Source organism: Rhodnius prolixus, unplaced genomic scaffold, assembly GCF_049639745.1.
Source record: "Rhodnius prolixus isolate KJV_2025 unplaced genomic scaffold, Rpr scaffold_4, whole genome shotgun sequence".
NCBI lineage: Eukaryota > Metazoa > Arthropoda > Insecta > Hemiptera > Reduviidae > Rhodnius > Rhodnius prolixus.
In genome coordinates this window covers 7,095,417-7,111,100 of record NW_027411614.1, presented here as the reverse complement: position 1 = coordinate 7,111,100, position 15,684 = coordinate 7,095,417, and the positions used below count along the sequence as shown (strand labels likewise).

The following is a 15,684-nucleotide window of genomic DNA, read 5'->3' as shown; positions in this document are numbered from 1 at the left end:
TAGTACCCCTTACAAGGATGAATTCATTTATTTAAGTCTACAAATACTTTTATATTATAAGTGACCAATTAGGGCAATTAAAAATTATGTGTTGTATATTTTGCTCTATTGCTGAATTTCGCAGACAAGGGCCTATCGACTGTGTTAATATACAAAGGTAGCTGTGTTTGGCATTTCATAGTTCGTGCTAATGTGGCCCATGGATTGATTTGATACCTTTAAAAAAAACCTCTGAAGAGGTTGAAATGAATGATGGCTTGGGTATTGTTTCGAGATTACAGAGCATAATTAGAAAAAAGAATCTTACATATTACGTTTCAGATTTTATTGCATTCCATATTTCGACTGTCTAAAAAGCTGTCGAAAAAGTAACAAATGAAGATACCTCTAAATTTATTTAAAAAAGACGAATTTTTATTTTAGGAGAACCAAAAGGTATGTGATATAATGATCCTACGCAGCACTGTGTCAAGTTTCTACCAATGAAATCTTTTAAATTTGATTTATTATCTACTTTTATTTTTTTCAAACGCGCAGTATTATTACACATATCAAGAAAATAAATTATTTCATTTGTATGATTTTACTTTTTAATAATTTAATATATTCAAATAAAATGCTGAAACTGGAAAAATATTATTAATAATTAGAATGCTAAACTGTTTCAATTTTTTAAACCCAAAAAAGATATATGGGAAACAATAAACCGAAAGAGATCGCTTAATATAATTAGAGACTAATAATTTATTGAATCATTTAAAATGGTTGTTATAAGAGGTTGCACAATTAGAAATTTGTTGTATAAAAATGTGAATATATTAAAACACCTTTTTTATCATTATTATAGCTATAAATGAAATTTTAATGAATAAACAAACTACTAAAACCACAAAACAAACACCCATGTTTATGACATTTGCGGCCTTGACCTTAACTGGAATTAGATGAATAACAATTCATTGCATTTTTAAGATGTAAATAAGGTAAAAAACCTACATAAAATAAATTATAAATGGATTTTTTTTTAAAGATTGTTTGATAAACAAAAAAATACTAAAATATAATAAAGTTACTTTATTATAATAACTGTACATTATTTGTCTCGTATCATATTTTTTAATATGTAATATTCTTAAGGTTCAGCCTTCCCTTATATGCACAAACTTAAAGCACATGCATTTTCATAATTATATTAAGTATATTTTTTTAAAGTATCTTGAACAAGTTGTGGTATGAAATTCAATTTTCCACAGTACATTACAAAATTTTAAACAGATATAAAATTATCAGAAATAAATGTACATGATAAAAGTACATGTAACATACAAAAAATCTCTAGTTAAATTAAAGTGTATATTTTTTGGTTCCTAAAAAAAGATCAAAAAAAGAGAAATACAAATGATTTTATTTTCTTTGCTGGCTTCCAGATAATATTGTAGCTATTCGAATAAAAATGTTAATGGTATCCAGAAAGATAGAGATTGACCTGAAAAGAACAAGCGCAATTATTATACCACTTAATGAAATTAGAAATTACGTTGATTATTACCAAAACTCTTCCAAGCTCTTATTAGGATGAAAAAATAAATGCCATTTTAGTCAGTAAAATTTATTTTGCCGAGCTTTCGACCTAGGGACTAGGTCATCTTCAGGGCTAGTTTAGAAAGTAATACTTTTACATTTCAGGGTTGGTGTGTCTTCTGTCTTGTCTGTTCATGGACTGAGTGAACACTCCGTATTACTTTCTAAACTAGCCCTGAAGATGACCTAGTCCCTAGGTCGAAAGCTCGGCAAAATAAATTTTACTGACTGAAATGGCATTTATTTTTTCATCCTATTGAAACTATAAATCAGTCGCCAAAAACAATGAACAACAATTCCAAGCTCTTAAATAACCCTTATTATTTTGAAAATTATTTAAAATGTTTTAATAAGATCTATTCCTAATTATTTTGCATTATAAACCAGGTTACTTACATGTTCACTGGATCATATGGTTGAGGATGATATTGTGGATATACTTCAGCTGCCCTAACAATTCTTTGGGTATCATATAAAAGGAAACCAGAAAAAAGTATCAATCCGCCATAAATACTGATAGCAGCAGCACTGGCTCCCAACATTGAAGTCGGAGATAGGAACATGGAACCTAAAAAAAAAATAATAATGAAATTGTAACGTAAGCTGTACACTTCAATTTTAATTATGGCCATTATTCAGCTCAAATAGAAAATTCTTACCTAAAGAAGATGCGAAAACAACTCCTAAACCCATGGCCAAAGGTCCACCCATGTACAAGAACTTATCGCTGGGAGCACAACAAGCTATTGCTGAAAGTCCACCAACAACGCCTGCTGTATACCTTAAGTATGTTCGCAAAGTTAAATTACATTTTCGAATGATTATTAAAAAGGAAGAATAAGATATTTTTGCGATGTGCAGTCTAAAAGTAATGCTTTTTTTTTGCTCAAAAATTTTTTCTACCCAGTTAAAAAGTAGTCTCTTTCTTCAAGAATAGGTATCATCGCTCAATCTTTTACATGATCACTGATATTTTAATAATTTTTAAATGATCTTCCTTCAATGCGTTTAAGAACCAGGTACTGATCGCAATGAAACTAGTGATCTTTGCAGGGAGATTTAGGAAGACAATAAGTCGCTTGAAGCCATGTGATATGGTTAGGAAATAGACTTCTTGACCACTTGTTTCAACATAAATTTTCGTTGTCAGCCCTTTCGCGGTGGTTTGGACGTTGTTTTCATGGAAAAGTTTCCTATCAGTATAAAGCCTGCTGGATGGTCTTATCTAAGATTTATGAAATTCAGTTTTGTTTTAGCATACACAAAATATAAAGGCGTACTTTGAAGTGGGCGTTATTAAAAATACAAAAACAGCTAATTAAAGAAACTACAAAGGTCCCTGCATGTTCTTCCAAGAAGCCGACTGATTTCTTCCAGCTCAACTCGTCTCTTACAACCTCCACCGTTGCAGTCACCTCATCAACTCTTACGGCCACAATAAGAATGTGTACGTTACTTTTGGACTGCATCAGTATAAAATTAACTAATTGGAATTTGATTTTACACGCCAAACTCGTACTCACCAAGCTGCTCTAACCAAAATCGGGCCTCCAATTATGCAAACGGGAGCAAGCACAATCCCTACCACTGAGGAATGCAACATCCATGCAAGCTGTTTGGTTCCAAAACCAGGTTGGTAGGGAATCTGACGGCAAACTTCGCCCGTACCAATCATCGCTGCTATGCAAGCAGCAACTGCCTTTTTTAAAAAAATAAGTAGCTATAACTACTTCTTTAAAATGCCTATGAAAACAAATACTAATAAAGAGCTAACTACTTACCAAAAAACTATTTCTTGCAACAAAATTCATAATAACAGGAGATCGGAAAGCCATGACCGCAGAAGTGGCTGTGATCATGAGAGATCCACCAAAATAAGTGTAAGTATCTTTAATGCGCTGTCTTACATATTCTGGCCAAACTCTACAGTCAAAGGATAAATTTTTGACAAAAACATTGCACTGGTATACAATAATATATAAATATTATATACATAAGCAGCTTACACTGCCTGATCAATCGCTCCGGGTTGAGACCCTGCCCCAAGTCCATAATAACAAAGTGCTCCTACTCCAACCAAAGACGCTCCAGCTAATGCTGCTTTTCCAACATCGAAAGCTGCACAATATATGAAGTACTGTTAAAAATCTGGAATATTTCATCATTAATTCATTATTAAAATAAGGAAAAAAATATTTACGAGATAACGCCTCTCTCTCTCTCAAAGCCTGTCCAAAAGCTGGTCTTCTTCTAGTAAACCTGCTATTATCCGAATAGCATCTTTTCGGTTGGAATGACCACTGACGAACACTTTTTAAATTTCCTCGGGTGATTACATTAATTTTCACAGGGCTCACAATTGAAATTGGAGATCTTACCCAAAACTTGCAAGCTGTGGCTGCCAGCATGACTGCCTAGAAACTTGAAAAAATATTACATTTTTTTAATAATCTAGGTAATTTAACCTAAACAATTGAATTTTCTTAATCGGGTTCTCTTCAAAACATATGATAATCAGATTAATCGTAATTACCAGATGAATAACATTCCTTTAATGTTTGAAATCAGACAGTATACATGACTAAATATTGTGCAACATTAAACAAGGCATTAGCCAAAGAGAATTTAACAAAAGCACTTACTAATATTTAATTTTAATGAGTGGAAATGTTGTCTGGATAGGACTAACTTTTATAAGAACAAATTCCTCTTTATTTCGACTTCTTTTGGGTCCCAAATCTCAATATGTTTTACTTAATCTCAAGAATCTCAGCAATTATAGAAAATGCCCCGCACAACCTGAAACTTCGAAACCTTGCATATAACCATGAGAAACCTTTAACTTTTATTACAAAATTTTTTGTTCTTAAGAAAAAGACTTAGTTTTAATCATTAAAAATATAATAATTATTTCTTAAGAAGTGTAAATAATTTATTTAAATTGATATTTTAATTTAAGTAATGTGGTTGGGAACAAATCCAATATCAACTCAATAACATTTTGGAGGTTAAACTTGATTGCCTGTGATAACACGATGAAATGAAGTAACACAATTTTTTTCGTTTTCTTTTAGTTACCGACATAATTAAAATGAAAAATCAAGATGAGTCGTTTTCTGACAAATTCGTAGCAATTAATGAAAGGCCTGTCGAAAATGTATCTTTAGAAGTATTCTATCGACCTCATACAATAACTTTGTTCGTTATATCCTTCGCATCTCTTATATACTTTTCTTTTGTAAGGTAAGCATATTTTTGAATTAGTATTTGTTAGGATAAATAGTTAACTTTTCTTAAGTGTAATCATTTAGAGTTTCTTATTTTTTTTTCATCCGATTTATACGTGCAAGTTGTTGATCGCTAAATATTGCAGAGGTGGCAGTATGTTCACTTCAGAACGTATTTAGTACCCTTATACAACTTCCTTAATTAATTTTAATTTGGATGGTTTCATTTTATTATTTCTGACAGGGAAAAATGAATTTTGGGAGTAATACCCTATTTGCCTTCCTAATACCCTATGCTTTGACAACACCGACTCTGTGTTTCTCGGTGACCGCGAAACTTTGCTACTGCAAAGTGCTTTTTGTTTTATAAAAATTTCTTTGCGTGTCTTCTTAATATTAGCAAAAACTGCCGTTTAGGGTAAAAAAATTATTCTTGCTGCTTTTATTTTTTATTTATGTTTACAATTTACTACTGCTGGGCAGCAATGCTCCTACAGTAGTAACTAGGATAATCGAAACATGAGTGGAGATGCTGCTTTTTGATATAAAAACGCCACCAACTAAATGAAAAACGAGTGGTCAGATTTTTTTTGTCTCCACACGTCCGTTCACTAATTAATGCTACTAATTTGTTTTATTGTTTTCTTGTTTAATTTGTGAAAAATCAGTCTGCAATAGAATTATGTATTTAACTGCGTGCAGTTACATTTTTATGTAGAAATGAGGCTTGCTGCTTTGGCACGATAAATGATATTGTGTTCCTTTCTTTGCCAGGCTTACTTGGAATACTTTCAAGGTTATTAAAAAAAGTCCTATTTATAAAAGTGTATGCATTTTTTTTTATTTTCATCAGTTTCTCAGGCTTACGTGACCTTTTTTCTTTTAGAAAGACACTTTTTCAAATATTTGTTTACTACCAGTAAAAAACTTATTAAAAAATCTTGCAAAAATTTTTTGTTAGTCTAAGTTCGTCGTGCAAAGGAAACAAACAAGTGTGCACAAGCTGCAGTAAATATGTGTTTTAAACACGAACTAAGTAGTTTTTTCCCCAATTAATGAACTCAATGCTTAAAGAATAACAACGGGTTTTGCCAGGTTAGATCGATCGTAGCTTATCTTCCTAGAAACTTATTGGAAAAAGTTTTGACTCATCTCCCTACTACTAGTTTATTGATTTCGTACGGCCAAAGGTAGTCTGGAACGAAATATGTTGCTTCTTTACTTGAAGAAGTTTGGTATTCTGTCTAACATCTATGCCTCTGATAAAAGACAAAAGGTTGTATGAAGGTGCAGGGTTCTTTGATCACTTTCTCGTACTTTTAAGCTGAATTGCCAACCTTTCCAACAATACAAAGCACTACAAAAAAACGTTGCTCTTAGATGAAGCTAAAACAAGCTTAGTATAATTAGCACCAAAAATTTAAGAGATGAAATGGAAACCCTATAATTTTCGACAACTTTCAGGATTCAAATATTTGAAGTTGGAAGTTTATAAAGTGTGATGACAATAATTGATGTATGTAGAATTATTCTACTTAGTCTTAAACATAACCAAGCTAAATATGAAAGAGCCTTTTTTTGGCATGATCCATGTAGAGTCACTTGAAATTGACAGCATATGTTAAGGTACATGTTAACGTACCTTAAGGATGTAAACATTTTAATATTGAGCATCATTCACTCGATCAATTAGTCCTATAAAATTACTTCGATTTATTCTCATTTCGAGATGAAAAGAATGATGTTCTAATGATGTAAACCCATTGGTACTGTCGAAATTAGTCTTGGCGAAGGAGTCAAATGTGTGATCATCTGGATACTCTTGTGCCGTTAAGTGGAAAGTTAATCAGCATTTATAGACGAATTTTTTTATTAAGTTTTAAGAATGTTCAAAATACATCAATTATTTATTTTAAGGCCAATTATTTGATTCCTTCGAGGTAATATTCATTCGATTTGGAATTAAAACAAAACTATTTAAACACCGCTCGTTTTGCACAAGTCTAAAGAGTATTTAAGGTTAAATTACTCATCAACATTTCATCAAGTTTAACAATGGCACAAGAAGGTCACTAAGGATTGGTCATTCTTGTTGTACCAACACTTTTAAAGTTTTGAAATCAACGACATGCGACCGTTGATTAAAAACATATTCTTAATCTATTCAAATCCCTACATAAAAGACCTAGACCGAGATTCGAACCCTGTACCACAAAAATATTTAAATTGCTCGGCTAACGTGGTGCCTTGTTTTGTAGAGGATGATTCATCTATTTTGGTGACTGATATTTCAACTGAGAGGGTAGAAAAATATTGCTAGTTTCAATTTTATTATTTGTTTTGTCTAGTTTTCGACCCACGGACTGATACTTTGTAAGGCTATGAAACATTTGTATCAAAAAGATTACATGTGAGTTTAACATTATGTTATGTTTATCATATGCTGTTTAATTTATTTATTTTCTTATTTTGTATAAATATTTTTAAGACTCATTTAATTGTCTGATGACAAAGAGACGGAATTTTTTTTTTTTTTGGTAAACTGAACATTCCACTTATCTTTTATTGCTATGAGAAAGTAGAAGAACCTTAGTCATTTGCAAGAAGACCAGGATGGACATTATTCATTACACTGTAGAGTATTTTTCATCGTTTTTGGTGACTGATTCAATAATCCGAAAGAAAGGAAGATTATTGCCAATTTGAGTCATAATTTTTTCTTTTCCGTTGTTCACATTCATTACTCTTCGCTGCTAGGAATCGATTGCTCTTTGTTACTTAATCGGTCTCCCACGAAAGATTGACGTTATTTACGAGCGCATTCTATCTTGTTACCTTACTGCTTTACTTTTTGATGACGACCATAGGGTAGCTATAAAAGTAATACTTCTCCAATGAACAGAAATTTTTATTAAAAATGTCAAGTTTTACTTAAAAAATAGGTTTGTCAAGTTAACATTTACTTTGTTTGTTTAGTTGCAAATGTTATTTCTTACTATTATTTAAGATAGCCTATTTTTTTATTGATTCCAACTTTTTTTTAAACATTATTTCCAGGAATGAAGACAGTGTGGATCGAAATATATGGGCTGGAATATGTTGCGTGGTATTCTTTTTCATGACCGTTTCTATTCTGGCCTTCCCAAATGGACCGTTTACTAGACCCCATCCTGCTGTTTGGAGAATTGTCTTTGGACTTAGCGTGCTTTATCTACTATGTTTACTTTTCTTACTCTTTCAAAAATATAAAACTGTCAAATATATACTTGTTTGGCTAGATCCAAAACTAGAACACTTTCACATCGACATGGACAAGGTATGGATAAATTAAATAACTATTATGAGATCTTAATAAAATAAAAAACTAATTAATTTTTTATCATTTTATTATGATATGAAGTGGAATAATATTATCCTTTAAATACTTCTTAAAATTTAATTTAGTTTTTTCAGAAATGTTTTAAATAAATAAACAAACTTTTTCAGGAATATGGAGTAAACTGTTCTGTTGTGACCGTTGAGAAAATTTGGGATCACTTAGATGCCTTTGCATTAGCCCATTTTCTTGGATGGGCATTTAAGGCTGTTCTTATCAGACATTATGGTATATGTTGGGCAGTTTCAATCATGTGGGAAATAACAGAGGTAATTACGCTGAGGTATTAGATTTTTTTTAAAGTTTGTTTTCTTTATTTCGTAACACAATATATGTATATCTCACAGTTGATGAATATTGTTTTTTTCATTACCTTATTTGTTCATTAAGTTAAAAGAATTTACGGATACATTTATGTGAGTTGTGCTTCAATTATTTAACTAATTTAGTATTTAAAGTTATTAACTTTGTTGGTTTTTTGACCTTGAATCACTTTTAACGTTTCGTTTTTCAATTTTTTTTCTTTTACTTCCTATTGCTGGCTAAAGAAAGTATTGCATTCATGTTTTTTATTTAACCATTTACCAACGAAATAGTTGTTTTTACGTGTGTAGTATGTTTCGATTTTGCGAGATCTTATTTAAAATCTGAAATTGCCATTAATGTATTAAAATTGTTGGTAATATTTAATAATTTACAATTGACAAGAAATTTGTTGTTTGCCCAAATTGTAATTTTATTTTATTATTTCTGCTGTTTATACTTTTTAAATAACTATTTCATTTACAAATAGCTTTATTAATTCTTTAATTTTCGTGCTTTCTACTTTTTTTAAATTTTGTTTAAAAGTACAGAAAAAAAAATATATATATATATATATTTCTACAGATAATGTTTGCTCATCTGCTGCCTAACTTCACTGAATGTTGGTGGGACGCACTCATTCTAGATGTATTAATATGTAATGGTTTGGGCATTTGGGTTGGATTGACAATATGTAAAAGACTTGAGATGAGAGACTATAATTGGGTTGGAATTAAGTAAGTTTTCTTATTAATTGACTTTAATGCTACCATTTTTTGTTCGTTTGACAAGTAGATATAAACAGTTAAAAAACAATACAACTCTCTAATCAGAAAAGGTTTCAGTTAAATTATCTTTTGCGCGATACTTTCTAGCAAAAATTTCCTTACACTTCTTCATACTATTTCCTTTCTTTAAAAAAATGATAATTGCGAATTCCAGATTGATTCCAGTTGCTCGTTACATAAATGTGGAAGAATAATGCACACTTTTTTACTTTTTCATTATAAGTTGTACTTGTTTTGATTCTTTTTAAACAGAATGAACCAAAAATTAAAGCTACATAAATTTTTTTTCTGACTTTTAGAGACTGACAGTTGTAATAACAAACGTATGATAATTCGAAAGTGTAAGATCATACATTAGTAATAGATCATACTTCACATTGAGTATGCACATTGATGATAGCATTGATTCATTCTCTTTGGTATTAGTCCATTTTGATACCCATTGAAATAATACAGTTGAAAAAGTTGTGAAATTTGGATTTATTATATGCTATTTGTTAAAAACGAAAATACTAGTTAAATTACTGTATTTTTAAATCATGTTAAATTTAAATATTTTTCGTTACAAAACTTCTTTGTAGAATGCTCTTTACTATTTCAGTCAAAGCTTTTGTTCAGGTTAGTTATTGTTAATAAAGAGTAAATGTTAAAACTATTAAATTGCAAGTTCAAATTGATACATTCTATTCACATATTGTGTGTCTATATATGTGTGATTATACAAAAGTAATTGAAAGTGCTTTTCTACATGGGTGTGCACCTTAAATGAAAGCCTTCATCTTATCTTACTTTTAGCAAATATTTCTTTAATTAAAGGGCGGAAAATTTGTAAATTTAAATAGTAACACAAATTTTTTATTTTCTTTATTCAGAGAAATTGAAACTACTACTGGAAAAATTAAACGAGCTGTTCTGCAGTTCACACCGTCCAGTTGGACTCATGTCCGTTGGTTGGATCCAAAATGTACTTACATGAGATTCTTTGCCATATGCCAGTTAGTAATGTTCTGGCAACTTTGTGAACTTAATACATTCTTTTTAAAACATATATTCGAAATGCCACCTACACATCCTTTAGTAGTTTGGAGATTAGTTTTTGTTGGTATTATCATAGCACCGTCAGTAAGGTAAGATATATTGGTTTCCTAACTACCACCGGTAAGGTGAAAAGATCTCGGCCGTGCTCAGACATTACTTTGTTACTAATATAATTTTTCATTATTTTTTTAAGTTACTATCGTAGTAACAAACGTCAATTGTAAACTGTATTTGTCGAATAGTTTTTGTTAATCGACTTCTTAAAATAGATTTTTGTTTTTGAATTTTGTTACAGTGGATATCTGCGAACTTAAATTTCTCCAGTTTAGATGGTTTAACGCCTACAAATGCGTTCAGTAATGGTATAAGATAATGGTTTATAAGGAGTTTGCTCCTTCATATTCAACAATGTGCATGTCGGCGGCTGAGTTTAAACATGGTCGAGTGGTAACGGCTTAAAGCTGCAACCTTAGATGAAAATATCTCAAATCAAGTCACAGTAGTTGGTATTTTAGTAGAAAAAGTACAGTATTTGTTGTATCAAGAATCAAATATGAGAAAGATGTGTGCCACAGTTGTTTAAATATTACAAAAAAAAAATTTAGATCCATTGTTTAGACCTTTTTAAAAGAATCATTAAGATTTTTTGCGCCGATTTGTTGCTATGGGGGAGACGGTTGCGGTGGATGAGATTACTAATAATCTGAGAGGAAACTGCAATTAAACACATGAATTTGGTAGTTCTCTGCACAAAAAAAAAGGAAGTCGAATTCTTTAACTTGCAGAGAATAACTAAGTAACTGGTTAATACTTCACAAGTCTAGTGGATCAGTTGAATAAATTTATTCGAAAGAAGAGGCCTGGATTGCGAATGAAACCCATATTTCAGAACAGTTCCATTGCGTACGAAAATGCTTTGGCATTAGGAAACCTTAGAGACTTAAAAAAAAAAAAAAAAAAAATTATTAAAACGTGTATTCTTTACCTGTTTTGGAGCTCTCTGTTTTCTCCTACCTCTCCCAAATCTAAAGAATAAAACATTTTTTGAGTAAATGAAGAGATCATAACAACTTTACATGTATTTTGCCCACCTAGGAAACTCGTACGGATGAAATTTTTTATTGGAAAAAATAATTGTTGGATAAAGTACTGTGAACTAAGAGGACTAGATAGATAAATAAAGAATAATTGTAGCAGATCTTATCTAAAAAGGGGCTTCGTCAAAAAGAAAGAGAAAAAAAGAAAGTATTTTTGAACTAAAAGAGTAGTCTTTACTGCAAGATCGAGAGATTTTCACTTTGCCATATGACTTTTTAAATGTCGTATTATTAATTTAATTATTATTATCTTTAATTTGTCTGTTTGTATTTTTTCTAACATTCTTGCTCAATTTAATTATTTATGTTGAATTTCTTTTCAGGCAATACTATATGTACGTTACGGACACACAGTGTAAGAGAGTAGGTACACAGTGTTGGGTGTACGGTGCGATAATGGCTTCTGAAGCTTTACTGTGTATAAAAAATGGCAAAGAATTATTTTCACACACTCAGGCAATTAATATTATTGCGTGGTTATTTATACAAAGTTTACTGTCAGTTTTGTGCGTATATGGGTGTTACGCATGGCATAAATATGTGCAGGTTAGTATTTTAATACAGTTAATATATGTACGTTTTCATATCCTTTCGTGAAAATTATTTCTTAAAACATCACGTTTTCTTAACGTCTGAAGTAATGATCATTTATTAATCCTAATTAAAATTGAAATTTGTTTAATTCGAGCATGTATTTGTGACTGATAAAAGACGCCATGCATAAGATATTTTAAATTAAATTTGAATTTTTAAACAATTTGTAAAAATGAAAAACAAGATTTACTCTGCATCTTATGCTCATTTTCTTTAAGTACAGTGTTGTCTAATTCATTGTTTTTAATTAATGATAATGATTGATTAGGAACGTTTGAGCATGGACTTAATTAACAAAATTGTTTTAATAACTGCTTACAGAGTGATCATTCCAGTAACAACATTGACAATTCACCGGTGAAAGAAATTATGAAATCAGAGCCAAACTTCATGGAAAATGACCAAGGTATAAATTTGCTAAGTTTATGGTTTTCTAAATGGGGGGTGGGGATGGAGGAATATTTTGTGTACTATGTTAAATATTGTTATCGCTTTGCAAAATACGTAAATATTATTTGAATATATTTCTTATTAAATTTTTAAATGTACAGATTTTAGTTTCTTAAGCTTAAAGAACAGTTCGTGAAAATGCTCTCCCTCCTATTTATCTCAACAGCACCCACGTGCCCATTGCGAATCAAGTAAAATACCTCGGCCTTTACTGGACAAACGACTTGTACGGCACTCTCATACTCGACTAAAACGGATAGACTGCAAAATCAGACACAAAATGCTAAAGAGACTGTTTGATTGTAAAAATAAATTTTTAAATACTTATGAATTTTTTTCCCCCCCTTATATAAAAGTTGATGTACAAATGTTTTATTTGTTTAGGTTTTGATAAAGTCTTTAAAGAAAGTTTTGAAGAGGTAAGGCGAAGAACTAACAGGAAACATGAAGATTGTTGTTCGGCTGAAAAGGATAAAGGTCTTAAAACGGAATGAGTTATAACGAAAGCGTTAGATACATAGGAGCGTTATTTGCGAATTTATTTTTTAGGAGTCTTAATTTTTAATTATGATGGGGGAAGAAGGAACAAAATCGCGAAAATTTTAGGTTAGTTTTTTTTTTTTTTAAATTTTTTAAGGGCATTATTATGTGTCCTAATGTTTAAGCGTTATATTATTTAACTATTTTTAAAGAAAGCTCATTCTCATGATAGTTATTTTAAAAAAGCGTCCAGTTATAGAATACCTATGAAGAAGGCATTTTTTAAAAGATTTTTTAAATTTTTGTATTATATATATATAAATTTCAATAAGTTCCTTTCTTTAATATGTTTATTATAACTTGATTAATAGATGAATTAAAAAATATTAAAATATGAAGAAATGTATAAAAATGTAGTAGTAAATTACGCAAATATCAGGTTGATTGACTGCTTTAGAGGTATTTTTTAATGTTGAAATTCTGAAAATGTTCAAAATTAAGATGCATATATGATTAGGTGGTTTTTTTTCACAAAATTTAATAGTTATTAAATAATAAAGACTTATTATGTTAGCTAAACTTATATACATCTTATATAAAGACTAAAATTGACATTTGATATAATATAAGCAGCCTTAAACTTTAAATCTAAAGTCTCTAGATTTTGTAGCGTATGTACATGGCCCAAAATTATTTTAAACAAGTCTTTTTCTCTATAGTGGGTTTTTTTTTTATCACAAAGTTCTGGGTAAGTTTATAATTTAACTCTGATTACCTGATATTATCTTATAAGCTTTCTATTCAAAATTGCAGCTAAAAAAACGGTAGAAAATTATAGCCTTAATGAAATTTTGAAAGTCAAGTTAGTATGCTGCGGTGGCTTCTATATTAACAGGTCAGACTTTTTCACTCCATTTCATTCTTTGTAATAAATGTTCTCTAATCAGACAGTTTCTCAAGGCATAAAGTTACCATTATATATTAAAAATCTATTTACATATTAAGAACTTAAATAATGTACTTAGCATATTTACTAGTTTTATTGATTTATAGTTACAAAAGAATATATTTCCTTATATTTATTTGCTTCAAAACAATTCTGTAACTTCCAGTTTTTCGAATACTAGATAAATCAAAACCAGTTTTACAAACACTTTATTATTGATTTTTAGTGTGTTTAAAAAAATTCAAATTATAATTGAAAAGATTTAAAATATCAACCCTTATACAACTGTCCTAACGACAGTTTCATTATTATTTTTTTACCGAATTACTCAAAACAGAGAAAACATAAAAGAATTCTATTTATTTATAATAATTCTGTTTTATAGTTAAACATATGTTTGGATCAGCTATGCGGGGATTGGTGTGCCGTTTGATAATAAAATTTTATTTGTTGTAAAGTTTCAGTCGCTTTACAGTCTAGTGTTGTCCCTTGTGCAAGTTGTATCACTTACTTTATGGCAGAATTGGAAGAAAATCAAATTCTCTAAACAAATGGATACATTAATCTTTAAATGAGACAGGGATCCAATAGCGGAATGCAATATTTGCACATTTTGTCAAAAATTGAGTTCGTGTCATCCATCTTAATCCTTTTTATGTTTTTGAATTAAAAACCTTAGCAGAACTCTGTATATTCACCATTGAATGTGAAATAAAATTTGATGCATCGTAATCAAATATCTCTAAATCGGAAGGATCTTCACAGCCAAACTTACGTTATCATGTAATACTCGTAAAAACAACACCGTGTTTTGTACTGATAGTGGTTTTTTTCCACCTCTTTTCTATCAATTTAATTACAAGCTCTTTAATTTTAGTGAAAATCTCTACAATGAAACGGTGCTGGTAGAACTTGGATTTGAAGTGAACTGTGAAAATACCAAGAATATGCTGAGTAAAAGAGAGATTCCCGAATCTACACTTCTTGGAAGCAGTTTCAATCTCAAAAACAATAAGAGGACATTAAGAGAGAGAATCGCTTTGGGCAACAGTCGTAGCACGTAGGACGATTCAACCAGATTTTAAAAGTAAATGTACATTATTCCTTGCACTGTAACCTAGAATCTACCAGACATTCATAATCTACGTTTAGAAGCATGTGCAGTAACTAAACGAATGAACAAAAGAGCTTTATGTGAACAACAAAAATAGGCTACATTGCAGGTTACCATAGAAATGGTTGCAGAATTTAGAGAAGAATTTGTAATCGTTACCTCGATAGAGGTGGAGAATGTCTGAAACAAAAGAGGTGGCTGAGGCTAGGGTTCTTCATTGACCCCTATAGTCGTAATAATGAGTTATTGGGACATATAGTATATAGAAGTCTTATAGTGAGGTGCGTGACACAATCTAAACAACTCAAAGTAGACAAACAAAAACGCTAAAACTTTTTTGCATATCCTGAAAAATGTTTTCTCTTGCACTTATTGCATTCTGCTTCTAGATACTTTACTTAGATACTTGAAATATCTGAAAGCGCTCAAGGAAGACAAAAAATATTTGTGTCGCGAATAAAATCTTAGAATTCTAGCATTATTCGATCCTCTAGTTCAGTAATATTAAACCAGCTTTCAAGTAGTATTAAAATAAAGTTCAAACAAATAGATCTACAATATTCTTTATCTCTTTCATTTTATTTTTATAATTACAACCGATTCTTCATTAAAGCCTAAATTATATTTATTTGTTTAATTTTCCTTTATGTATTAAATATAAATAGTAATAACAATTTTAAGAATAATGGG

General features: G+C 30.3%; 2 protein-coding genes across 6 annotated transcripts; one reads left to right on the top strand and one right to left on the bottom strand.

The window, feature by feature from the left end:
- Window positions 1-1,059: 1,059 nt before the first annotated feature.
- On the bottom strand, window positions 1,060-4,400 carry LOC141456221 (growth hormone-inducible transmembrane protein). Of its 2 annotated transcripts, none has more exons than XM_074131990.1 (8): window positions 4,224-4,400; window positions 3,782-4,002; window positions 3,588-3,699; window positions 3,363-3,504; window positions 3,105-3,280; window positions 2,241-2,362; window positions 1,978-2,149; window positions 1,060-1,486 (listed from the first exon to the last, which is right to left on the bottom strand). In XM_074131990.1, the coding sequence occupies exons 2-8, from the start codon at window positions 3,987-3,989 to the stop codon at window positions 1,405-1,407; spliced, it is 1,014 nt and encodes a 337-aa protein (XP_073988091.1). In that variant the 5' UTR covers window positions 3,990-4,002; window positions 4,224-4,400; the 3' UTR covers window positions 1,060-1,404. The 2 variants fall into 2 exon arrangements, with proteins under 2 accessions (XP_073988091.1, XP_073988092.1); XM_074131991.1 differs by lacking the exon at window positions 4,224-4,400 and adding an exon at window positions 4,115-4,162.
- Window positions 4,401-4,542: 142 nt separating this feature from the next.
- Window positions 4,543-15,415, top strand: Pss (phosphatidylserine synthase 1 homolog l(3)77CDf). 4 transcript variants are annotated; one of them, XR_012459657.1, is made up of 9 exons: window positions 4,543-4,824; window positions 7,866-8,124; window positions 8,295-8,453; window positions 9,073-9,224; window positions 10,148-10,402; window positions 11,734-11,956; window positions 12,326-12,410; window positions 12,839-13,060; window positions 14,758-15,415. XR_012459657.1 is itself a non-coding variant. In XM_074131980.1 (9 exons), the coding sequence occupies exons 2-9, from the start codon at window positions 7,190-7,192 to the stop codon at window positions 12,946-12,948; spliced, it is 1,272 nt and encodes a 423-aa protein (XP_073988081.1). In that variant the 5' UTR covers window positions 4,684-4,824; window positions 7,157-7,189; the 3' UTR covers window positions 12,949-13,060. The 4 variants fall into 4 exon arrangements, 3 of the variants coding, with proteins under 3 accessions (XP_073988080.1, XP_073988081.1, XP_073988082.1); XM_074131980.1 differs by lacking the exon at window positions 14,758-15,415 and adding an exon at window positions 7,157-7,218 and having other exon boundaries at window positions 4,684-4,824; XM_074131979.1 differs by having other exon boundaries at window positions 12,839-15,415.
- Window positions 15,416-15,684: the final 269 nt, after the last annotated feature.

Coding starts and splice junctions, on each gene's coding strand:
- LOC141456221 (XM_074131990.1), bottom strand. CDS start 3,989: ATGCTGGCAGCCACAGCTTGCAAGTTTTGGGTAAGATCTCCAATTTCA. Junction 3,700..3,781: donor AGAGAGAGAGGCGTTATCTC/GTAAATATTTTT, acceptor TATATTGTGCAG/CTTTCGATGTTGGAAAAGCA. Junction 1,487..1,977: donor CCATATGATCCAGTGAACAT/GTAAGTAACCTG, acceptor TGTTCTTTTCAG/GTCAATCTCTATCTTTCTGG.
- Pss (XM_074131979.1), top strand. CDS start 4,673: ATGAAAAATCAAGATGAGTCGTTTTCTGACAAATTCGTAGCAATTAAT. Junction 4,825..7,865: donor ATATACTTTTCTTTTGTAAG/GTAAGCATATTT, acceptor CATTATTTCCAG/GAATGAAGACAGTGTGGATC. Junction 9,225..10,147: donor TATAATTGGGTTGGAATTAA/GTAAGTTTTCTT, acceptor TTCTTTATTCAG/AGAAATTGAAACTACTACTG.